Source organism: Acipenser ruthenus, chromosome 26, assembly GCF_902713425.1.
Source record: "Acipenser ruthenus chromosome 26, fAciRut3.2 maternal haplotype, whole genome shotgun sequence".
NCBI classification, from domain to species: domain Eukaryota; kingdom Metazoa; phylum Chordata; class Actinopteri; order Acipenseriformes; family Acipenseridae; genus Acipenser; species Acipenser ruthenus.
Window position 1 is genome coordinate 2,771,279 of NC_081214.1, and position 26,111 is coordinate 2,797,389.

Sequence of the window (26,111 nt, forward strand, 5' to 3'; positions counted from 1 at the left end):
TAATGATGCTTTTATGTAATGAAGAAAACAAGTAAGGGGCCAGATTTGTGAAAAACACTGTCAGTTAAGAAACCAATAAGAAACTCATCTTGGTTGAAGCCACTCGGATATTTTAATTTTTTGTAAGTAGATGTGGTTCATGCTGTTGGTAATTGCTAATTTAATTTAAAATGTATTATTCTCATAAAAGTTGCCAGATTGATAAACGGAAAAGGATCCCCACATTGTCCTGCACTGGAGGGAGCACCCTTTCTCTTAGGGGGTGAGGGAGGGAGCAGTTCAGTCTCCATGCCTCAAGCCTGCCCTGGACTGGAGGGAGCACCCTTTCTCTTAGGTGGCAACGAGAGACCTTTTTTTTTTTTTTTTTGCTGGCTTCAGCACTCCTGTCTGATGTGTTGGTGTACAGTTTGCAGCGTCACTCTCTCTCTCTCTCTCTCTCTCTCTCTCTCTCTCTCTCTCACACTACCTCCTCCGTCCCTCCCTTCCTCCCTCCTTCTTACACACACTCACTTTCTCCCTGTCCCTGCAGCAAGCAACACAGAAGGAGGAAGCTGGTAAATCCAAACCTGAGCCGAACATGTCAGCCAGTAAACAGCCAGCTGAGAGTCGCTGGGAGCTTGTGCGATGGTAAGTAGCAGGAGATGTTCGCTCGCTTGCTGGCTCGACTGAAAACTCACCACAGGACATGCATCTGAGAGACAAGTCTTACTGGAGCAGTGTTTGTTGTACGTCCCAACTGGAGTGGAGTGTATGATTTATCAAGTCAGGACAATGGATTTATTTATTCCCCCAGCTTGTCTGTCTGTCTGTCTGTCTGTCTGTCTGTCTGTCTCTCTCTCTCTCTCTCTCTCTCTCTCTCTCTCTCTCCTGTGATTTACTGCAGTTTTAAAAGCTTAAATGCTAACAGGTAAAAGCGAGCCTGATTGATGAGTTCAGCGTCTACGGCTGCAATTGTTAAGAGTGCGGGTACCAGGAAGCTTTATTTGAAATTGTAGGTTGGATAAATAATTAAAAAGATTAAAAAAAGACCCTGGAAATGCATCACTGCCTGCCTGGCTGCATTGAAAGGATTCCCGTCCTAGATATGTGTTTGGGAGGGAATGATACTGGGGTGAATGCTAAAACCAAGGCTGTGCACCTATATCAGCTCCACCTGTAGTTCTGTAGTGGCTGTCTAGATTATAGGGAATGAATGGCTGTGTAATTAAGGAATGCTGTCTTTGACAAGTCCTTATATATATGATCCATGGTGTATTTGCATGGTAAAAGGGCTAGAGAACAACATTGTGTTGCAATTGCATTGTTACACAACAGCACAGGCCTTTCCTGGTAAGGTCACTTATTCCACCAGTAGTTACAATGTAATAACAGAAATCATTGGTGTGGTGTCATATGTTGCATAATATAAAGTGCTACCAGATTTTTTTATTACTATGCATGTACAGGAGACAAAAATATAGATACATAGGAATATGTAATGCATACTTTTGTGAACATGGGCTTTTCCTATCATGCTACACTTGGTTGGAAATAAGACTCCCATTGCATAGCAGTTTGATCCATTCCTGGTTTTACTATGACTTTAATAAGACACACCAGAGTGTGTTATCTTTACACTGTGGCTAATCAAGCACATATGAAAACCTGCTATGCAATAGGAGTCTATATGTCCATACAGAATGCATCCCTGAAATGTGTTCTGTAATATATAGAAACAGTTTCAGTAATACAGCTGGACTGACAGACTTTAACAGTGGCTCGGTTGGCAGGTGCTTCTGTATTGAAGACTGTTTGTACTGTGTGTGGAGCTGGTTCTGGAGGTACGAGATGTATGTGCAGGCTTTACTTTAGAGTTGGGCTGGTTCTGCTCGTTCCCAGTAATCTTTTGAGCAGTAAGCGCGTGCAGACCGTGGTTCGGAGTGCACTGTCATATCACTTCTAGTGGGATTGTTTGTTTTCAGGAAGGTGGAGCGATGCACTATGGGCTAAGTTTATAATGAGCTATCCCGCTATGTTCTAGTCCCTTGTAAAGTTAGCGATGGTATATTTTGCAGTTTCCTATGCTTTCCCCATGCTTATACTGTGCATTTAGCATGGCTTACCTATGCTTTTACTATGCTTTACTAAGCTTGCTATGTTTTAAGCACAGCACACCCCCGAACTTAAGCCTTGAGGAAGCCAAGGGGATATTATTTTGACGCTTGTTCTTGCAAAAACTGGATGAATTGCATGAAATAGACTTCAAAAAAATTTCATTGCATTAAGCTTGAATAAATGCTTCACAGATAAGTCTCAAATTCACTTCATTGTTCCATTTGGGTTCACAAAATGGTCATCTTAAAAGTGTGACCCCAGTCCGGGTCACTGAATAACTACAAACGAGGGGAAACGCAAGCTAAACAGAACGATTCCTCCGATGTTTTGTTTAGAGGAAGGAATTTTCAAAGTGCCGTTCTGTAACATTTTTCGTGAGACGCTGCGTTTTATTTCCGTGTTGTGGTGGTTTTTCTTTTTGAGCCCAGTCTGCTAGCTCGCTTCTTCACACTCCTGTCAGTTCTGGAGCCTTTTGGCTGTGCTGGGCTCAGTAAGCCCTGTCTGAGGTGGTGTGCTCGTGAATTCAGTGTTCCTGAGTCAGAGCTCTGTTCAAGCCAGGAGCAGAATCAATATTCACTCAAACACTTCGGTGCATCAGAGCACTGCCTCCAGTTGCTTCTGAACTGTGCCCTCCTGGAATCAATAGAAGTAGCATGTGTTGTATTTACCTAGCTATCACATCAGCAGCTAAAACTCGAAACTAAAGCAAACACTGAATCAAACAATACAGCACCTGTGACAGGCCGACCGAGGTAAGGAGACTCGGAGTCAGGATGTGCAGGGAAAACAAAAGACTTTTAATTAAACAAAATACACAAAACAAAAGGCACGATGGCCAACCAAAAATACAAACACAAAAACAGGCTTTAAACAAACTATACCCAAAAAACCCACTCACTCTCTCACACAGGTCTTCTCACTCTCACAAACACTCACCCACTAACATACCCAACCACTCCCTTTTATACAGGTGCCTGGGCTAATTGGGCAATTCGCACCTCATTAGCCCAGGCACATTCCACACATTCCTCACACACTCACTCACTGAACCACACCCCAAACTCACTCATATCCACTCTAAACAATACAAAAAACACAAAACCACCACAAAATAGGCTGCACCCCATCACGTTGACGTTTGCAATAAGTCATTCTGAAGTGGAATGCAGTGTTTGTTATTTTTGATCAGTCTGTGTTGACGCTCTTCAGTTCTAATTGCGTGTGCGATGTGGGCCTGACCAGTCAGCATGCGGTTCATGTGCCTGATGGGCGGAGAAGTAAAGCTGTGTGTTTATGCACGTGCATGCTGGCTAGCTCCGTCCCTGCCTGCAAACCTGCTGCCTGTCATTTGCTATAAATAAGTATAATGGTAGAAAAGGTCCAGAGCACTCTGTTTTCCCATCGGAGCTGAGTTTTATATTGGAAAGGCAGTGCTGGTAATGCATTCAGCTGTCTCAGACAATGTCAAGAGGGGGCTTGCACAGCTTATGGATGCGCTGCCACTTCAGTACGGAGCGATGTGACCCTTGCTAATTTGATTAGCCTCTCCCTCTCTCTCTCTCTCTCTCGCTCTCTCTCTCTCTCTCTCTCTCTCTCTCTCTCTCTCTCTCTCTCTCTCTCTCTCTCTCTCCCCAACAACTAAAAGCTTTTTTCCCTTATTGATTTACTCCCAGCCTCTCTATTAGTTACAGTAACCATGCAGGGATTGTCTGTGTGGATAATGAGATTTCCAGTTGGTATCTCTGTTCTGTTGCTTCCACTTTCGTGTGGGTTTTTGCCTGCAGGCCCGTCAGGCTGTTTCAGCTGGGGCAGCTGGCTTCGTTGTTGTCACGGCGACACGGCTGCACACCAATTCATGAATGACCAGGGCTGTCGAACAGAAGAAAAGGTGTGAATGAGAAACAACACATGCAGAACATAATGATCTAGCCAGGGGTGCCTGGATAACAAAGTCAGCACCTGCATGGTTTGGGTCGAGGCTTTTCTATTGCAGCACGAACTCACGCAATTAAGTTTAAAAAGTGGCCAGGATCCATATAAAAGTTTAGAATGTGGTAAAAGCATAGCGAAGTGTAGTAAAGGGATAGTAAAATACAGAGGAATGAAAACCCCACTGTGAGCCGCTGTTCTCTGCATGTTGAATTTATAACCACTTATTTTAGGATTAATAAGCCGTGATTTGTTTTGAATAAACTCATCCCTGCCATATCTGGCGTCCTGCAAACGCAAATGTGATTAGGCTGACGTCTGCCGTGGCGTGTTCAAGGCTAATGAAATTTGAAAGGGTTTGATGCATGGCCCTCTTTAAATTGGGAGGGAGTGTTCTGCTCTGTGCTGTTACTGCTGACTCCATGAGGGAGGAAAGCAATCTGAAATCAGTCCCAATCCTTTCCACTGGTAGCAGGCTGAGATCGAGTTGGTCTGATGGATACACAGTCAGGCCCATTTGATGGACCCAAAGAGAGATGGGTGTCAAGCTGATAAATCATTTAACTATTAGAATCTGGGCGCTTCAGCGCCGCTGTATTGTGGTTAAAAGGTTGTGCTCTTGTTATAGAACACATGCCTGTTTTAATTATGCAGCACTCAGCAGCAGCGTGCAAACTGAACTAGAATACAGCGTTCTGGTCTGGAGAGCACGTGTGTCTGAAGCTCGCCTAGCAGCACACGAGTGTACAACACCCACGAGGATTGCAACCCATGTGCCCTCCGAAGCAGAACGACTCTCTTATCTCTTCCTGACTGCTGCTGCAATACATTTCACTGCAATGCAAGCAGACGCCGCAGGCTGATCGACTGGGCTCCTCTTAGGTTTTTTATTTTTGGCTTCACTTTCTGTTGCGTAAGGTGCAAGTGCAATGTTGAAAAGGTGAATTGTAATTGCAGGTATGTGAAGGAAGGCAGGTTTAAGATAGAAGAGAGAACCCTGACCGCGTTCCAGTGGCTGTACTCTCCCTATCAGCACCGCATCGTCAACAGAGCAGAGCTGCAGTCTCCTCACAGGTACTCAGCACAGCCCCTCCCTCGCTCCCTGCCTGCCTGCATGCTCACCCAGCCTGCTTTAACGCGATGCTTGCTTAACGAGATTGTATTGCTGTAATTATGACATTGTGATCCTTTAACTCCCATGCAAGTCAACTGTAAGGGATCTTTTAAAAGTGAGGGTTTAGCAGTCTGGAAACAAGAATACCGAACCTGGACAAACGAGGGATTGTAAGAGATGTCATCTCGTATACTAAGAGACAATGCACACAATGATAAAATAGACTGAAAAATCCTTAATGGTGATAGGTGGGTTTCTTATGCAGGGTTTTAAAATGTCATCTCCTGATTGGTCCTCCCCTGCTGAGCTTCTGCAAAGCGATTGCAACGACGTGACGGCTTTTCAGAAACATTTTCACTGTGTGCAGGGGGAGTGCTCACTGCCCCCCTTCCCTAGGCAAGCTCGGAATATCTGCCAATTTGAAGTGCTTCCTGTCCAATCAGAGTGTCTGAAAGCAGCACCTGACTGATGAAGTCATCCCGGAGGCTCCGCTGCATGTTAATTCAAACCTCAGAAGCACCAGGAGGATAATCCAGCTTTCGTTGCTCTGCGACCGAGCCTGTGTCGTTTGTCAGACGTCTGCAAAAGCAGGTCCCCTGGTTGATGTGTTTACGGTTGAGATAAAGGGCTGCTTTCTCGTCTGTTAATCGCTCCGCTTAATGAGCGATCTCCTCGCTGGTCGAGGCTGCCTGATACAAAACAGTACAGTGACAACTCCCCTGTCTTCAACCCTCCATATTGACATGGAGAGGATTTCCCTGGTCTTAGTGAATCAAGCTCCAGGACATGGTAGCCCACGTGTCTTCTGCTGTACAGTAACAGGGCAGAGTGGTGCATCTGATCATTAAAGGAGCTCAATGTGAGTGTGGTTTTATAAAATCAACTGCCCGCTTTCCAGTGTATTCCAATCCATCTATTAAAACGTGCATTGATGAGAGAGACGGGTATGTTAGATCTACAGTGATTACCTTGTGTATGGGTTAATTGCATGATTAGTACATGACTCCTGATTGTATCTAATTGGTTTACCTGCTAAACACACACGGCTATTGACAGTCAGGCAGTACTCTATACAAACACCAGGGGGATATCAGTGACATGCTGTCGTCTCGCTACAATAGACGTGGAATGATTGGGCGTCGTTTTTACAGACTTTCTCAGCGTTACCTTGTTTTAGTGCTTCCAATTGCGATTGCATCTCTTGTGTTTAATTACCACTTGGCAGGGACTGTCAGACGCATGCATGATTAATAAGGTGGTATCATTCTGGTAAAGATCTGTTAATGGCTTGCACTGCCGATTAAAACACATGTCATTTAATTTCTATGGGTACGCTGCCAGGGTATTGAGAAGGCACTTGAGCTGAAGGTTAATACATTGAATCTTATGAAATCAACACATTAATATCTGCAGCAACCTCACCTCAGGGCAAAACAAACACGCTGTCTCTCCCTCTCTTTTTCTCTCTCGCTCTCCTCCCCCCCTCTCTCTCTCGCTCTCCTCCCTCTCTCTCTCTCACTCCCACCCCCCCCCCCCTCTCTCTCTCTCTCTCTCTCTCCCCCACCCCCTCTCTCCCTCTTCTCTCTCTCTCCCTCGCCCTCTCCTCTCTCTCTCTCTCTCTCTCGCTCCCCTCCTCTCTCGTAATTGCATTTTTAAAGTGCTGCCCGTCAGTTCTGTGTGGAGGAAATGTTTACTTCTAGTACTCCACCCTGCAAAGGGTTTGCCGGGGAACCAAGGTAGGATATTCCGTTTTCAGATGCATATTTGTTTTGTATTTTCTGGGAGAGTGTATTTGAGTTGTTCAGCTTTACAGTACCGCATGAATCATGTGTCAGTTTTAATAAACTGTTCATGCATGGCATTGCCTTGCAACATCTCTCTCATTCAATCTGTGTGCATTCTGTAGACTATCGTGTATAACCACACACAGATCAATATGTGCATATAGTATATTGGATGTCAGCAGTTGCAATGTAATCATATTGATCATTCTGTACGTGCATTTATATCTATCTATCTATCTTAATCATGCCTCTTCCAATGGTATTATTTGTCTTTTTTTTGTGGAGCAGCAATGTGTTTTGTGAATGGAGGTGCAAAAGCTTCTGGCTCAGAGAAGCTGGTTTTGTCTGATTGATTCGCTTTTGATTGGGAGAGGATATTTTTTATGGCACGTAAAGAACAGCAAGTTTAATTGAAGACCTTGATCTGTTAGGAATAAACCATGGGAAGAGTGGACTGGGAGCAGCACTCCACTGTTTGCAGTGAGGATGTTGTTCTGCCCCAGGTCTTGCAGGGATTGTGTGCCCACCACAATGCCAATGATGCAATAAATCAATCTTTTAATGAGCTGCAGGAACCTGTGAGGTCTAGATATGAAAATCCTGGCTGTGGTGTGTTATCCACTTGAAACTGGGGGTTGACATGGGAGCTAATAAAGGAATGAGGTTGGATAGAAGTGATCACATGCTTTTACTACGCTGGACTGCACTTTACCATGCTTGAACTGTGATACACCACAGTGCACTGCAGTAAACTCTGATCAGGGCATTCGTAAAGGACTTTCTCACTGGACTGAGAGCCAAACTGGTGGCACTAGTGGTAGTAAAATTAAAGACACATTGGTGTGGTCTTTTAGTTGCAGGGATGGCTGCTTTTACATGTGCAAGCTGCTGGAGATTGAGAGCAGATCCCCACTTTTCTTCTTTAAACTTGTTGGGCAAATGGTAACAAAAAAACTGCAGTGGTGGTGGGGGGGGTGCTGTTACTGTAGCATATTCCCAGCGAGGGGAGGGGTCTGTTGTTTGTTGATGTGTAAAGGTGCTGTTGTGATTCAGCTCTCTCAGCTCCTGTCACAGGAGATCAATTGTCACTTTGAAGATGGTGAGTCAGAGAGAGAGCAGCTTTTTTATCCATCGCAGGGGCGAGAGCTGTCTGTCACAGCTCCCCAGCTCGCTGGGTTTCATTTATCACCTGGATCATGAATCACGCCACCATCTGCCAGGGATCTGCTTTTAGCACCAAAGTAACAGTAAAGAGCAGCTTGATATGGGAGCTCCTCTCAGAATCATGTCTCTACTGCACGCACATGTGATGCACCAGTCTGCAGCTCTCTATGTACAATGTTTCAATGTGAGATTTCTCACTGATGGGGGACGGGTTAAGGGTTATATTCTGTTGTATCAAATGTGCTGAGATGTGATTCTGAGATCATCTTCAGAGTTTTAAAAACGTCACTAGGATGTCTGAAACAGAAAGCGATCCAAAGAGAATCTAAACAACAAGAAGGACGCAGTACATGTGATGTTTCAGACCCACAGCAGGGCTCTCTTCCCAAACGGGTAGTTATGTCACTAAGCTGTCTGTTCCAGTGTCTCTGACTTCGGTTTGTAAGGGTGCGTCTGGTAATACAGTAGCAATGTGCGTTCCTTTGGTGTATTGCGTCTCTCCTTTAATGACATGCAATGGGTGTGTTAGCGTTTCACAGCCCCTCAGAGATCTGCTGCCACCCAGAATGATCTGAACAGAAAACACAAGTGGCTTCTGCTGCCTTTGAGGCTGGCGTTGAATTTCAGCTCTCTGGACAGAGCCTCTGGGGCACAAGTTCGCCCCCAAGGCTAAAGGGTGGAAGGGTTTGATCTGATTTCAAGTATGTTCCAATGGGACAGCCCACTGATGTGTTCTGCTGTCTGGTTCTGTGCTGGAAAGCATGCGGCTAATAATCTATTAAGATCACTTCACCAAAGCATTGCTCTGCACAACACTGGCTTACGTGCTGAAAAGATGGTGTTTATGTGTATTTATTTATTTCTGTATTTATTACCATTCCATTCTGTGTGATTTTGAACTCCACCTCTTCATCTTATTTTCTCTATAAATGTCTACCTTCGAGCTTGCTTGTGGAATCCGTGTCCGTGCTTCCTGACTCCGTGACAATCACGTGTCGCTGTGGCTTTTCAACTGTGCTCAATGCCCGATGCAGAGGTCAAAGCCTCACATTATGAAGAGCTGGTTACTTCCAGTTCTGGGATGCTTGCCACTGTTCCCTAAGGGCATCAATAATGCTGGATGCTGGAAGACTAACAAGGGTTCTCCAGTTGTGTTTGTTCACTGTGGTTACCGTTAACTCCTGAAACAGAAGGAGTTGTCTTTGTAGAAAAGTGCTGAAAGATGATTGTCTCTGCACAGATCACTTAGTTTTGTTCTTTCAGAGGTGAGGCATTATCGTATTTTATACTATTCTTTGTTAAAGATTTGCAATGACAAACTTTATATATATACTGGCACAAAGTATGGAAACAACAAATGATTTACAGCAAGACTAGCGGTGAGGGTTGCATTGCTTGAAGCCTGGCTTCAGGAGACCTAGTTTGAGGCAACGTTTCTGTATTAAAAACCGTGTCTCCCTTGGTGTGACGTACAGCAGCCTGAAACCTCGTCTCCTGAAACCAAGTTCCAAGCTACAAAGAGGCTTCCTGTTCCCACAGCTTTAGAACCCGGACCGTGACTTCCTGGTAGGACTCATCGTGCCATATTCTTTGTTCTTCAGTCTTATGCAGGCTAGCTTTATTCAGTATGGGTTGAAAAGGGTTTCCAGTTAGGCTGAGTTATTTTCAACTTCAGCAAGCTGGTTTGACTCTCTGCAGTTTATTACAATGAACTGCAGATGGCGCAACTGAGCCTTCAAAAATATACAGAAGCATTGCTGGAGCTTGGAATGGGCGGAGATACTGTGCTGTTGTCTATTGTAATGATCTCGATTGAGTGATTTTTCCTGGCAAGAAACAGACTGATCAGATCGACCCCTAAATACAATAATACAGTAGAAAAAAAATCATTTTCACAGCATTTACTCCAGTCTTCAATTCATGTTTGGAAAGCGGTAAAACACTTGTTCGTTTTATAAAACTAGAACCAAGCCACTAAGCTGTATAGTTCAAGTCCTCTTTAAGTGCTTTTATTAAGGAGGCTGTGTGGTCCAGTGGTTAAAGAAAAGGGCTTGTAACCAGGAGGTCCCTGGTTCAAATCCCACCTCAGCCACTGACTCATTGTGTGACCCTGAGCAAGTCACTTCACCTCCTTGTGCTCCGTCTTTCGGGTGAGACGTAATTGTAAGTGACTCTGCAGCTGATGCATAGTTCACACACCCTAGCCTCTCTAAGTCGCCTTGGATAAAGGCGTCTGCTAAATAAACAAATAATGATAATAATTAAGTAAACGACATCAAACTAAGAAGCAGACAGCTTTGATGTGTATGAACAGGCCTCCTTGATTTGTATGGTTCTAGTTTTATAAAATCAAGTGGTGTTTTTCTCTCCTTCATAAAATAGGAGTTATTTAAAGACGCCTTGATAATATATGCTTATGAGTAGGGCTGTATTTCTTTCACAGTTATCACAGATTTCATGATTTTATGTAAAGTTTATTGTATAAGAAATGCTGTGTGTTTAAAGTGTGTGTGTGTGTGTGTGTTTCACCACTTATTGTTTACTGCAAAAACTGCAACTTCATTCTGCACAGGAAACCCAAAAATAATGCTGCATGTGTGCACATCTGTTTGAATCTCCCTTTGTCTTGCATCGCTCTGCTACCAGTAAATAAGACACACACACACACACTTTTGTGATGTCAGAGAAGAACCTGACACAGTAGCAATGGTTCTGCAAGTGTAGCACAAGGGCAGTTACAATGGTATGACCCAGTGAGTAGAACGGAGCCACCCTATTTTGACACATCAAAGGGTATTACAGTGAAAACATCACACTGGTATTCCATTGCAGGACCATATCGGTAGGCAGTGTGCAACCGTATTGGGAGCCCTGTGTTGTGTTTTTATATATCCTTCGTGCTGGTAATGCTGAGGTCCACTAGCTAGTTTCTTCAGGGCTTGCATGCTTTCCGTTAAGGGATGCTGTGATCTGTTTATATGCGGATGGTTTTGCAAGCGGAGGCGGGGAATGGATCCCACTCCTGGATCAGTATTCCTCAGAGAGAGCCGCTGTCATGGTCTGTGTGAAATGATCCGAGCCCTCCTGCAAACACACAGCTCTCATTGAAGTCTGCAGAACTGAAAACTCACCAGTGTGTTATTTGAGCTACAGACCTTTAAAAGAACCCCCACCCTCACAGGATTATGTGCTAAATATAGCAGGAGTTTCTGAATCATAGCATAGACCAAACCATGGAAAAAAAACAAACCGTCCTCCTAGTGCTGGTAAACCATTAAACAGGATTATCGAAGCCACTTATTCCCAGGACCCTAGTGATACATTTGCATGGTAATTTCACACACTGTATCGTGTCCTTAACGGTTTGGCACCGTGCAGCACAACACTTTATATAAACTTGAGGGTCTTGTAGAGCCTCTGATTACAGCCTGACTGTGCTCTGCCAGGACTTGAGTGCTGCTGAAATGAGACCCATTGAAGCGAAGGTGGAGTAAATTGAATTTAACAAGCACATCCCCACCATCGCTCGGCTCTGCATCGCATTACATTGTTCACTCTCGAGAGACAGGGCTGCTCTCTGCACAGTGTTTCTGAAACGGCAGGCGGGGCAATCATTTACACACAGGCAAATGCATACTAGAGCCCATTGTGACAAGATCCCTGCTGGTTAATACTTGTGTTTCGCAGGTGAGCCGAGGACACCCTGGCCGAACTGAGCCCTACCCACCACCGGGCGGCACTCGGCCAATTGTGCGCCGCCTCCTGGGAGCTCCCGTCCACGGTCGGCAGTGATGGGGTCTATTTTAATGATCTAAACCGTGGCAGATCTTAATAACACCACCCTAACAGTAATATCCCTGATTCATCGAGGGCTGCATTTTTATTGCATGTTGTAATGCTAATAAGTGGGGCAGGGGTGGGACCAGCAGGATCAGTCAAGTTAAAGAGTGGTGGTATTAGGAGCACCGTCCACCCTCAGTGTTACCATACAAACATGTTGCAGTAGCTCTGTTGTAAATATGATATTAATCATATCATTCTAGGCTTTTTCAGTGTTGGACTCCTACTCCGAGAAGTCATTAAGCGTCTAGCGTGTGCACAGTGGGGCCAGTCTGCATTAGAGAGGCAACAGTCAATCAATTGAATTGTTGATCACCATGGCTTTTATCTTGCAGGTCTCAATGAAACTTTCATTGACGTTTCAATCGCCCTGGTGCCCTAATGAGAGCCTCGTTAGCGACTCGTCCGTTTTTGCTTCGTGATGAGAAAAGCTTTTTAATGCTTTCCTGCATGAAATATTGCAAATAGCTGAACAAAGGAGTTCTGGACTCATAATAAACACATTTGCCATTGAAACTCTGTCAAGGGCATATGAGGCTATCATGCATTTGGGTCTTTCATATGTCCCCCATATAGAGACTAGGTTTTCTTTTTCTTATCCGTCCCCATTATGAGGTTGCTGTGCAGGAAAGGGTTAATAATCGAATCACTAGATACAATGAAAGCATCTGTTATATTCTGATGTATAATAATATGCACATGCATGTTGTCAGTTTGAAGGCTTTTGTGAGTCACGCAGCCATGCAAAGGCAGCTTCTTCTTGTTGAATAATGAAGTGTTCTCAATGTTCGGTTAGGTCGTGGTTACTGATTGCACCTCCAGTGTATTTCATGACACTTGGATGCCCCTCCAGTTTAAAGTGAAGTTTTAACTGCCCATGCAGTACGTGAATCTTCCATGCTGTGTTGTAAGAATGGAAATGCACAGGGATGCATTTCCATCCCAGAGTCACGTACAGTTCTGTCTCCTTGTTCCTCTCCGTTTTGACATGTATGTTTTAAAATCAGACCGCAGTGAGAGCGGGTTTATATTGACCTGGCCGCTTGGACACTAGGGATGTGCTCACAGCCCCGACAGCAGCACCAGGGCAGCAGTCGGAAGCTGACCTGCCCGTCTGCCTGGCACACCTTTGTGTGATGCCAGCACAGCGTGAGAACGAGGAAACGGGAGATTTGGTGAAAAGCAGATCAGAAACCAATGACTGAGAACTGGAACTTCTTTTCAAAACTCACATTATTCACACTTCCTTTATGGATCTCAAAATGACAGCAGGCAGACATGTCAGTTTAAAAAAAACAAACATGTTTTAATACTGCACTTGTGAGATGGATCTATCTATCTGTCAGTCTATCTCGATCTATCTGTCATTGCATCAAATAGGGTGCTATACAATACAAGCTATGAGAGGTCAGAGTGGCTGTGCTGCTGTCGCTTGGTGGTTGAAAATCAACTGGGATCTTCTACAGCTGTACTATATCCTTTATAATAAATAGTTAAAGAATAATTAAACAGTGCATCTTATTTCAAATGAGATGCAATTTCCACCTGATACAAACTGTCTATATGCATTCTAGAAGGCTGCATCACATTAATATCGGTCAACACTATATATATGTGTGTGTGTGTGTGTGTGTGTGTGTGTGTCATAAGCGCTCTCTTAAATAAGTTCTATATCCCCATATCTGTAAGAGCAAGCAGGAAAGCAGGCAGGCAGCTGGGCAGGGAGATATAAAATACTGGGCAAAGAACCAGAAAGATACAGCAGGAAGTGGTCGGCATGCCTTTCCTGTCCAGGGGCTTCTACACAAAACCTCCCTAGACTCTGCCATGGGTGCACCTGCTCTCTCTCTCTCTCTCTCACTCCTCCCTCTCCCTCTCCCTCTCTCTCTCTCACACACACACACACACTCTCTCTCTCACACTCTCAGTGCTGCTGACTGCATGGCAGATCGCAGGCAGGTGACAGAAAGCAGTACAAGCTCCCGTCAGTGAGCAGCCCCACCCAGCAGCCGGATTCAGTGGAGATGTTGCGGAGGAAGCGGAGTGTGTCCTTCGGGGGGTTCGGATGGTAGGTCTCTCGTGATCTGCTTCATTTGCAGTTAGAAATCCTTGCAGATAATGTGACAGCTGTCCTGGGAATCTGTGCCCTGCTTGTAGCAAGTTTGAGGGCTTTGTAACAAGTGCAATTTACAGAGTTCCTAACGACAGGAGAAAGGTTACTTAGAAACTTTTTAACATGTCTGAAGTGGTGTTTGTTGGCTTTTTTTAAAGGGTTTTGTAACTTTAATTTGGTGCTCTGCATCCCCTGTCAAGTTTCCTATCTATGCTTTTCAAAGTCTTGGCAGGGCAACTTTTGGTACCCCATAGAGTTTACATAAAAGTTTTAAAAAGTTTCTCATCTGTTGTGCTGATTGACTTTGTGTGTGTGTGTGTTTACCGGTGGTTAAGAGCAGAGTTGAGAGTGTGAATTGTATTAGATATTGCTTCTGCGCATGTGCAGTATCCACTATCACTAGCAGAAGCAACCAACAGCAATCAGATCTCATACTCCAGGTTCTGTGTTACCAGAATGCATTAGTTACAGTGGTATTGCTGGGACCCATGTGCTACAAGGGTCAGAAACATGATGTAGTGATTGGAGACAGGCACAGCCAGGGCTGAAGCGTTAAGATAGCACAGTTTATCACAGTTACTAAAAGAAGAAGCAGACCACGCAGTCTGAATATCCCTTCCTCTTTTGCCTTCACATCGTGATCACTCAGTGAGTGAGATGGGCGTGGTTTAGTAGGACAGCGTTCTCGTGCGAGTCAAGGCTGTTTGTATTCAGCTTGTGGTGGCAGACGCTAGGCTATGGTGTCTGTAGTGTCCACTGCGGTCTCCTTGCCTTGGCCAGAGCCTGTTATATTTTGCATTAAAGGCTTTGCTATTTAAAGTGTTCTGCCAGTTGGGATGACTAACTGTCTGCAGCACAGGAATGGCCAAATTCATAAGGCACCTGAAGCTACATTTCCCCCTTAGTTCTTCCCTCAAGTGTTCCTTGAGTTTAAGGGTGTCTCAGAAAGCAGCTCAACTCATTAAAGTCCATTAAACTGTGTGGAATAGCCTACCCCTGGTATATTGTGTAGGTGTAAGCCATTGTCTGTTTATGTGAAGACTTTTGCATCACTGTCTGCATTGCGTGCCGATTTACAGAAAAGCATGCAGTATGCACTGACATTCAGAAGACTCTCTGCTGCTTTTAAAATAGGTTACGATTCCTGGTTCCTCTTTCTGAGAACGACGTTGCCTGTTTATAATAGTATTCAGATATCGATTGGGAGTTTTTGGATCTGGGGTGTAAGTGTGATTGTCATATGCAAAGCCAGCGTGGCTCAGCAAACAGGGAACTGCGGTGAGCAGTGCTGAGGACGGTGTTCAGCTTCATGTCTCAGTGTGATGCTCTGGGTTTGCTGCTGTAAGTTTACAGAGATACGGTGCTGAATAAAACAACAGGCACCTTATCTTAGATACGGTGCTCTGAGAGATAACACGCATGAGCAGCTCAAAACTAGAATGACCTGCTCTCCTAAAAGGGAAGTCGTGGTGTTCAGTTGCCTGCGAAACTAGAATAGACCAGTGTCCATCTCACAAACAAACACAGTCCCACTTGTCTTAACGCCTTGACAGTCTTATCACGGCTTGTAATGTTTTGCAAATGGAATGTGGAATCAGAACGTTGCCTGGTATTGGAATGGTAAAGATGTTCCGTCCAGGGCTGGCTTCACCCTCCTCGTAAGCTGTGATACGAAAGCAACCCCCTCCATTTCAAAGAACAGGATCGTGTGAATGGAAATGAAGCGTGTACAGTACTGAACAACAGAAATAACTGTGATGCATTAGGTCCCTTATTGCAGAAATCAGCAGTTGTTGTTTGTGCAGAGCGAGGTGTAATCTGCTTCACAAGCTGCAGTTTCGTTCACCTGCATTCAATCACATTCAATCTTCTGATCAAGCCTCGCCTGCTGGGCTCGCCTTCGCACGGCGCACGCCCTTTCCGTGGGAACGCTCTGCAGGGCTCTGTGGTCACAGATGCAGTCGATATCATGTTTCCGATGCTGTGCGAACACCAGGGTTTCAAGGGGTTATTTTTCTACTTCTTCTGACCTCTGTTATTACTCAGTTCCGATTCTCATTCTATAACTTCTGGTAATGTTTTTATTGCTTGGGTAATTGTTTTTGAAATGCATTACAAAACTGATTAAACCCAGAAAGATAACTGTGGTTTCTAATGTAGTGCAGTAACAAGTATTTATTTTTTTTTTATTCAAGATTTAGTAAGCTTTTGCACCAGTGTGAAGTCTGCAGTCTGCCGCTATCAGATTGCATGTGTGATGCTGTCAACTAGAGCGATGTTGTTTTCTGTGATGTGAAATTACTGCTGTCTGTTTCTGGTGATCTTGCCAGGACCCCTTTGTAAATGAATGAATGAATAAATAAATACAGAATGCAAGGTTGCAGATGTATCACGGTAAAGCGGGTGCATTACCCATACATAGACCATTCACTGTAGTCTATTGACTGTTTCTGCAGTGGAAAACAGGTACTGAAACAAAAAAACTGTTAGTGGGGCTTGAGGACTGGGGCTGAAACCACCAAGACGTGAGTGTATTGAATTTGTCGATCAGCATGAACAGTACTGATGTAAACCCAGAGAAATGAAAGTGCGTTCGGCTACAGAACACAAAAGCTGTAACGGTTTCTCTTAAGTCAGGAATGCTCAGTTCTGTCGACGCAGACCTTGAACTGAAAAAGGATGACGGCTCAGCTGCTTCAGGGCTGGTTTCTATTGTTGTGGTTCACAAAGGGAAGCCAAAGCCGTCATGCCCCAGTGAGTGGGGTAGTGAGGTGAGTGCAGAGTCTAACCCTGAACCCCCACCCTCAACCCACAGCCCAATAGTGCAGGGATGGAAATAAGACTCCCATTACATAGCAGTTTGATCCATTCCTGGTTTTAGTATGAGTTTAATAAAACACACCTCCTGAGCTTGTTACCTATACACTGCGGCTGATCAAGCTGTAAAACCTGGAGTGGGTGAAACTGCTATGCAATAGGAGTCTTATTCCCATCCCTGTAAGGATGGATGCAATTTTAAAACCCAGCCCTTGCTTTGCTTGAGCTTTGCAATCCAAGGGCATATTATTTACCAGGGATATAAGGTAAAGCAAGATGAACTGATGCACCCTAAACACCCAATTCCCCTAAAAGTAATATTATAAATCAGATATAAGCAATCTTCATTTTTCTACTTGCAACACGTGCAAGTCTCTCTTCTGTCACACAGTTCGAGCGTCTTTGCTTTACGAAGAAGACATCTCTCCTTACTTCTTTAAAGATCCTGTGCGCATTTATTGATTTGGAATTGTTTTAGCAAGACCGCTGCTGGAAGATACATTATCCTCAAGCTACAGTACTGGCTGTCCGTTTAGCAATCGTGAGATCAGTCAATGCGATAGCATTGCAACAGCAATTTAAGGTCTGGTATAATTACATTGCGATTGCAATTCAAGATCTTAATGCAGTAATGGTGCAAGGATGACCTCATGCATTTCTCTCAACTACAGCTTTTTACCAGGACTGAACAGCCTTCTTCAGTCCATTCAAATCATGTGACTTTTTAAAGGTGGTCACATGGATAAGGAGTAGGGAAGGATGTTGAGTCTGGTCGATTTTCCAGACAAGCTCAAAACAGAAGTGATAATAATGCAGTGTTGAAACAACGGAACCAGAGCCTCTCAGAATGATTCCAAACACCATGAAGTAGTTAAGAGAAATATAACTTCAAATGACATCTGACGCTACTTAGTCTTTTAAATGAAAATCCCAAATAAATTAAAAAATACAAGAAACACTTTCTTTGCACACACCCACATATACCCTGCGGTACCCAGCTAAAGATATTCTGAAATAATTCTGATGAACTACCCTAGAGATCCTGGCATTACTGTATAATCTTGTGCAGGAATATACCCAGGGCTTATTTTACATTTGGCTTAGCTTGCTAAAAAAAAACAGAACATTTTTGAGACATTGATAAAGCTTGCTTTCCCTCCCAGCTAACGAAACAATGTGTTTGTGTTTTCTTTCAGGATTGACAAATCAACCATCGCTGCCCTCAAAGCCAGGTCAGTACTATCATTTTCACAGTTCCTAATGGTCTTGTACCCAGAGCATTTTTCATTTCATTGGTCCAGGTTTAGTTTTAACATTCAAAAAGAGTTTTTAAAATGGTGTCATGCTATTTCTCCAGATATTCATGCAGCTGATCCACGATCCTGTTTCAGCTAAATCTTTGCTATCTGACATTTCATGTACCATTAAGCAGTACCATTGATCTGTTTAACGGTATTACCTTGTAGAAATTCAACCTGCTCAAAAATGTTTTGCCATGGCTGTGCTTTATTATTTGATCTTGTGATTGTTAATATAAGGAGTACTGTAACACACACCCAGCGGTACGTGATAAGGCTGAATGCCCATTGAGGGGTTCTGGTGACTGGATAAAACCACAAGAGCAAAGATGTCATCAGAATGCCGATGGGGGGAATTCAATCAGAACGGGGATGGAAATAAGACAATTGCATAGCAGTTTGATCCATTCCTGGTTTTAATTTGAGTTTAATAAGACGCACCTGAGCTTGCTACCTATACACTGTGGCTACTCAAGCTCGTATTAAAATCTGGAATGGGTGAAACTGCTATGCAATAGGAGTCTTCTTTCCATCTCTGACGTGGTGAGGTGTGGTAGGGCTGAGCAAGGATACTTTTTAGTTCAGCAGTGACAGGTCCTGCAGCGGCATATGCAGAAAATAACCCAGTGAATCTGTCATAGTGGAAAGAATGTACCAACAGATTGTACTTAGCCTGTGGCTTTTTCACCTCGCTGACTTCATACTGCATCCCAATCTATTTGCTGTCTTGCAATTTTGGTGAGTAGCAGTTTCAGTTTACATGCGCTACAGCGTTTAATGGAAATGAAAGAAATGTCATTCTGTCCGAGGGTGAAGCAATCTAAAACGAGACAGAATCGCATGAACTCAGCCCCAGCTTAACAGCATTCTCTCAAGTCTCCTGCTGTTTTTCCGATCTTTTATGGATCCCGGGCGGACGTGGAACAAAGACCGGAATTACTCACCGCTGGTGCAGTCTGTTAATAATCTAAAATTAAGAGCCATCGCGCTTGCATATTTAAAGGCTTCTCTAGTTATGTTTAACTTTCTGCAGACAGCGTGTTTTGTGTACGTGGTTTGATTTAGTTTTTTGTTTTTCTTTCCATGTTGTCTTACCCTTTTTCCACGGAGAGAGGCGAGGTTGATGCGAGTCACTGTTCTATAAATCTCAGCAGCCTGCCAGGGACATTGTAGATCATTATGCAGAATGGTGGAACAGATTAACATGGAAAGTTTGCATATAAATCCCAGTTAACCCTGATAAAAATGTCCCATGGTATTTTGTGCACAGTAATGTTGCATGCTTTTCCCATGGTTATACTACGCATTTCCCATTGTTAGTCATTGCTTGCCATTTTTATTAATAGGCTTTACTATACCTCGCTAGTCTCTCCAATGCTTACCTATGCTTCACCTTGCTTTCACTGTGCTTTACGACACTTTGCTATGGTTTTACTTTGGGCAAGCAAGGTGAATTATGCATAACTTGTGTGAACAAATGCACCCCCCTGACTTCTACTTTAAAAACGTTCTCGGCTCGAGAATCAAATTGGAGGAAAGTGGCAGGCTAATGTCCCAGTGAAATGGGATTTTGTTTATTTCTTTATCTTGTGAACTCTGCACCAGAATGTATTGCTTCATCGCTGCAGGGCTCTGTGTTGACAGCATAGATCAGTTGTTTCCAGTTATTACTCTGACAGGGAGAGCAGCATCCAGTACAGACAGCTGAATGAATGCACGACAAAAAGACAAACCCGACCACATCACGATCCAACAAGTCCTGACCCTGGTTAGCTTTGTGAGATCTGAGGAGACCACCGTCCAAGGTGAAACTCTGCAGCCCAGTGGATGGTTAACTGCATTAAAACATCCATTCAAATGGACTAGGCAAGTAACAGGCTTGTACTGAACTGAACTGTTGAGCCATTTAGCTGTCGAGCGCTGAATGACCTGAGATGAACTTGTGTCATGCCAAGATCAACGGAACATGACTGAAAGGAAGTCTATTGAGGGAGAAAAAAAAAATAAACCACACTCCAACCAAAACGTGTTTCAAATCGTACAAAAACCATTGAAACAAACTGTACTGTAACTTCAGATGGCCCAAGCCACAGGTCTCAACACAGTTCAATGTGAATCACGCTAATAATAATGAGAAGAAGAACAGTGATCATACACTTTGAACTGTTTTACACACCCTCCCTCCTCATTCCCTCGACTGGCACACAAGGCTTGCAGCCTGTTTTATTTTGGTGCTAACGTCTACGGTTTTTATTGTCTCAATTAATCAGCTCTGCCATACAGGCCTGCGGCGCCTCCAAGTACTTTTCATAATTCACCCCTCATTAGTTACCATGGAAACCGAGGAGAATGCCTGTTCAGGGGATTTTGAAAATCAAAGGGAGCAAGTGTGTATGCGGCGTTACAGAAGGGAGAAGCATCACAAAGGAGGGAGGCCGTGCTCGTGGTCTTTGAAAAGATTATACAACCCCCCGCTCCCGTTAACCAGAAGGAGCTCTTCTAAATGCACATTCGGAGGAAAGGCTGAGATGTGCTAAAAGCATTGAGAGCAGAGCCACTGGGAGCCTTCGCTTATTACCTACTGTTTCTGAGTGGGGGGAAACATCCATACTGTATTTCTTTTAAAGGGAGAAAGCCAGGCTCTTACTTGAAAATGCACAGGAAATTCTGGTGAGTTACCTTGTGTGTGTGTGTGTGTGTGTGTGTGACCACCATACCTACTTTCTTCAGAGACCTGGTCAGCTCTAGGTAGTCATCCATGACAGTGATCTCGTCTTGCCTTGGGAGACACAGTTTCCAGATAAACCTGGAATTGGTTGCATTCTCCAGGAATAGTTGACCTGGAATCTTTTGACCTGTATAGATCAGCTGGGACCCTCATTCACCTCTTGAAAGCTGCTCCCAGACTGTCTGTTCCTGATTTGCTCGTTCCTCTTCCAGCCTGCAGTCCATGCTTCCTTCTCCCTGGTCTTGGTTGTTTTTTTATGCGCATCCCCAGCGACAGAGATATGGGAAGATGCGCTCAGACCTCAAGGGTTCATCCACTTGTGATGAAACATTACATGGACGCGACGGCTGACAATTTCATATCTTTCTGATGCTGCTTGCTCATAGGTTAGTAAAGCCCCTTGGGTTGCTTGCACGGGGTATGAAGGGTGCTGTGGTGCTTGTATCTGGAAAGCTTTGGTACGATGGTAATGCATGGATCAAGCTGCACATGTGGGGTAAACTGCTCGCTCCTAAGGGATCAAAATATTCTTCTGACCTTCCCTTCTCTACCTGCTGCTGTCAGCTGTGGTTTGCATGATTGGCGTGACTCAGGGGCCTGGGGGCTGGGTTTTGTCAGCTTGGCAGTGGAGCAGAAGAACGAAGAGTCTTGATCTTCAGGAAACAACCTGCCTCTTGTCATGTCATGAAGGTCCGAGGTGGTGGGGGTCAAATGACGTGAACCACAGAAACGGGAGCAAAGCAGATTTGTCTCCAAGGCAAGTGCGTCGAAAACGAAAGCGATCTGCTGAGCATTTTGACAATATGCATTTGTGATACTCCCTGGCATTATTTAATGACATGTGCTCAATCTCCTCCTGGCCTTTAGGGGTCACTGTGGCTCAGTCAGGAAAACCCAGCGCACTATCCAATGCAGCGCTCCTTGTGGGTCCCGAGATAAGCAACTGAGCAGAACCACGATTTAAAAAGCTCCGGATCCATTGGGAATGAACCACAAAGCGATTGTTCAACTGAGCATGAGGGACCTGGATTGGAAAGAACCACAAGAGAGTACCACTGACAGACTGGTTTCGTAAGGGTGGGACCTGTGAGCATGCGACCACAGGGACCACTTACTCAGTGCGATACTGTTGCTAAAGGTCTAGCTTCCTGTTTTTGAATGCTCACAAAGTTTTATTGAAGTTCATGCCTGGGTCACTTACTGCAGGCATTGCGCAGAAGTTGCAAAAGCCCGTCGGTATTTCTATATATAGAATGCACTGTGAAAGTGTTATTGTTTTTCTGCAAATCACATTCTTACTAGACAGTATCAGTCTGAAATCTTTTTTCCAGATCTCATACATTTTATTTCTGTCACGATCTTGCCCATTGACTAAAATAAGGTAAAAAAAATGTTAATGATTGAAAACAGATCATCTTTTATGATAAAAACTGCTCACTGACCTCCAGATCTCCTGGGCTGTTGTGAGGTTTTGCTGCGGAGAGAGGACATTCTGAACGGGAGCGGAAAACTGCGGTAAACAATTAGGCGCTCAAATAAAAAAATACCGTTGCTCTTGTACAAGAGCGCTCGCTGCGTCACCCGAAAGAAACCTTTTCTCACTCGCTGTGGAACACCCACGCAGAATAAATAAGCACGCATACACGCAGCTGTACCGCATTTAAAAATAAACACAGCACCGCCTCTGGTCTTCAGCAGCGTCCTCCACGGTTAGAGTGTGCCCAGGTAGCACAGCTAAGCTGTTTAATGAAGCTGGGTAACGGACTGTCGGGGGGGGGGGGAGTGCTGAGTTCATGCGGTTTCTCACATTCGCTTGCAAAGGAGGTGCGGTAAACCACTGAGAGATTGGGCTCCACCCTGACTGGTCACGTGAGGATATATTTTTAATTAACCTTGTATCGGTAAAACCAGCAGTTGGTTCAGTTAAGAAAAAGAAAAAAAACGCATAGCTTGTGGAATTGGAATATATATATATATATATATATATATATATATATATATATATATATATATATATATATATATATATATATAATATAATATAATATATTACTCGATATCAAAGTCTCCACTGGGTGGCAGTAATGGTTAATATAACTGCGTGTGTGTGTTTTGCAGATTACTGCAGTCTGGCTTTGTCATGTGTCTCCACTAGATGGTACTGTACTACACCGTTTAAGGTTTTTCATTTGAACAGATTGCAAGAGAAATTTAGCCTTAGGTTGAAGAAAGTACAGTCAAAATGCAGCGTATTGATGTTATGTTTAAACATGCATGAGCAGAAAGCTAGTGTAGTGGTTTGTTACTGTTGACTGACTGTTTTTAACCATAAATCAACTCTTACCCAAACTATAAGCAGCAGGGTGGTTTGTAAGAGTGTACATATTATCACATTCAGATTAAAATTCAGTTTAATAATTATATTCACCCCTCCAAGTTTAGGATTAATGCACAGCTACAGCTGCGTCTCAGTTAAAACCGAGCATCCCTTTTCAGTCTCTTCTCAGGACCGCAATTCGGACAGTGGTACAATAGAAGGTATTGCTTGTGCTGTGCTCGTGTCTCAGCCATTATCCCCACACAAAACAGCTCAGAATCTCCAGCGGTCGCTATGGTGACCAGGGCAGGGCAGGGCCTGAAACCATGGCGACCCCCCCAGTGCACCTGGCTCCACAGGGAGAAAGCTGTAAGGTGCATCTAAACACCCTGCCTAGCCCCTCTCCTTCCCAAAGGCAGTGACGGTGTCAAAAGGTTTCTCTGGAATAGTCCTTTTTCACATACGTCTGCATGGTTCACAAGCAAAGGTTTCAAATCCCCTGTTCTTCAGTCCGCATGTTTATATTGCATATGTAGTTCAGTAATGATGTCAGAACTGTAGTTGAATCAGACAGTAAACATTCACCTTATGCTGTTCAACCCTAACCCTAACCCATGTCTAATACAATTGTGTACTTCCATAGATCATGCAAAAAGATTTACATATGAAGTACATTGTAACTATGCATAATAACATTGTAATTATGTGTAAGTACACATGTATTTACTAAGTAACTACTATGTAAATACACAGCCTCTTCATGTAAAGTGCTACCGAGAACGATTGCATAGCATCTCTAATATGTTGCATGATTATTCCTTATATCACCTGGACAGTGATTTCACATGTGAATGTTGCTCTCTGTCTCATAATGGAGCCATTTCATTCCAGGGTCTGCAGTGTGGAAAACTGAATAATACCGAAACGCTCCAGACCGCTCACACACTCTTTCCAGCCTCGTTTAGCAGGGGTTTGCTGCCCCTCTTCAAGGTTAGGGCTAACGAGGGTCTTTTAAAATGACTCATGACAATCTACCCATGCACGTTCCTTCTGAAGCTGCAGGAGACGTTAGCTGCTGTACTTGAAAGCACAGCTTTCCTTTGTGATACATGTTACCAGGGTGGCAGCGGGTTTGTTTTACAATAGGGGCTCATGTTTATAGGATGTAATACACAAACCGTCATCATTTCTGTCTAATTCTTACAGAACAGCTCGGCAGGTGCCATTGGCGTGCAACCGTAACGCTGCTGTGCTAACTTGAAGTAACCCTTATAAAAAATATAAGCATGGTATGGTGAATCATATTAAACTAGGGTCAAATGATCACTTCATTGGACAGCCATGGGAAAAGCAAGGGAAAACTGCAGAATTACTATGCAAACTCACTGTGGTTAACTTTTATAAGGGAAACCTAGTCGGACCATTGTGTACTCCTGCATTACCAGCAATGGCAAACCAATGGGCTTGGATACCAGTACGGTTCTGATATGGTGCTGAGGCAGTTCATTGCAGAGGTGCAGTATTAATGAGAGCTTAACTGGCCTTCCCCTCTGGAGCTGTCTGTGCAGCAGGTTAGATAAGCAGCAGCTGAAAAGGAATGGGACGGAATTAGAATGAACCCTTAATGATGTCCTTCTGAACTAAAGACAAGCAGCGAGACTGCAGAGGAAGAGAGCTGTGTGTTCACTCTGGCAGTATCTTGAGGGATCCCACACACATTTCCCTGTGCACATGCATGGCGAATTATAGGACTGTTTGATAAAACCGGACCGATTAGGATATGGGTGAATTATTAGGATGGGGGGATTACAAGCATTAAACAAACGTGGGGAGTATTGCACGGTCATTAGTACCTGTTTCAGGACACGGTCTGTATTTTCCGCTGTGGTCAACTTGTGTCAAATTGACCACTTCATAGCGATTTGTATGGAATGGGCAATTACCCCACGGTGGAAAATCTGCCCCTATGTCTTGGAAAGTGTGTGTCTGATTTTGATGAAACTATGCATGGGCATCTGTGACAAGAAGTTGGTCCACATGCTGTTCAAGATACAGACGCCTGTATCTGAGAAACTGAGCCGTCACATGAAACATTGAGAACAGCTTGGTTTTGATGAGACCACAGACACACACACACACACACACACACAGGGGCGTTGTTGTGCTACCTGCTGAGGATGGAGGTCACAGTCACCTCCATATATCGATGCCAACGCCTATTATTCTTCATCCTTCTATATTTGTGAAGATTTACTCCGCCTGCAATTCTCCACTCACATTTGAAGCACCCTGCTGAGCTGCAGCCCTGCCTGCTGTCATCATTATCGCCTCCGCCTCTCGCGCTATCTCTGGTAATAAGTGATGGCCCTGCCTCGATGTGATCGGGGAGCCAGGGTCATCAGCACTTTAACTTGTCTGCGCTTTCTTTGCGTGTGAAGGGATTGTTTTTAGACAGGGAGGAGAGGACATGCCCAGGCTCAGGGAGTAGGTGGGCCGGCAGGCTGGTTCAAGTGCTTTCTCATTTACTCCTGGAGGCCTGCTTTGAATCTGGCACAAGTTTCATGTTTTGAATATCCTGTCAAAATTCAGAAGAATATTGTTTTTTGAATTTTAAAATGAGTATCATATGAAAATAATAAAAAAAAAAAACAATCAAATTATGTATAAATAAAAGTGGTGCATCACTTATGCACTTAGGTTTTCTTTTGCACAGTATCTTTTTGCTGTGGTCATAATATATGTTATAGGAGCGTGTACGGACATGGTTATTATAGTCTAGATTTCATGCCTGCAGGGTTCCTGCACTCAGTCAGATGAGTTTTCTGGTCCTAACCTAGTCCTCAATGGACATGTGTCCACTTCGCCAAAATGCCTTTCAGCTGGACACAGTTGGCAGTTTCTGCTTATTGCTTA

The 26,111-nt window shown here is 44.0% G+C and overlaps 1 protein-coding gene across 11 annotated transcripts in view; it reads left to right on the top strand.

Moving 5' to 3' along the window:
- Nucleotides 1-26,111, top strand: part of LOC117430299 (rap1 GTPase-activating protein 2-like) — a 74,686-nt gene that overhangs the window by 6,319 nt on the left and 42,256 nt on the right. For 6 of the 11 annotated variants that reach the window (XR_009308929.1, XM_059000707.1, XM_059000710.1 and 3 more), the window contains exons 2-4: nt 530-627; nt 4,981-5,097; nt 18,052-18,087. Coding sequence is in view for 10 of the 11 variants with exons in the window: in XM_059000707.1 (XP_058856690.1) it covers nt 578-627; nt 4,981-5,097; nt 18,052-18,087 (203 nt within the window). In the remaining variant the exon portion in view is untranslated. Of the gene's footprint in view, nt 1-529; nt 628-4,980; nt 5,098-6,757; nt 6,874-13,846; nt 13,994-18,051; nt 18,088-20,400; nt 20,824-26,111 lie in introns of those variants that run through there. The other 5 variants (XM_059000713.1, XM_059000712.1, XM_059000714.1 and 2 more) reach the window with 5 other exon arrangements.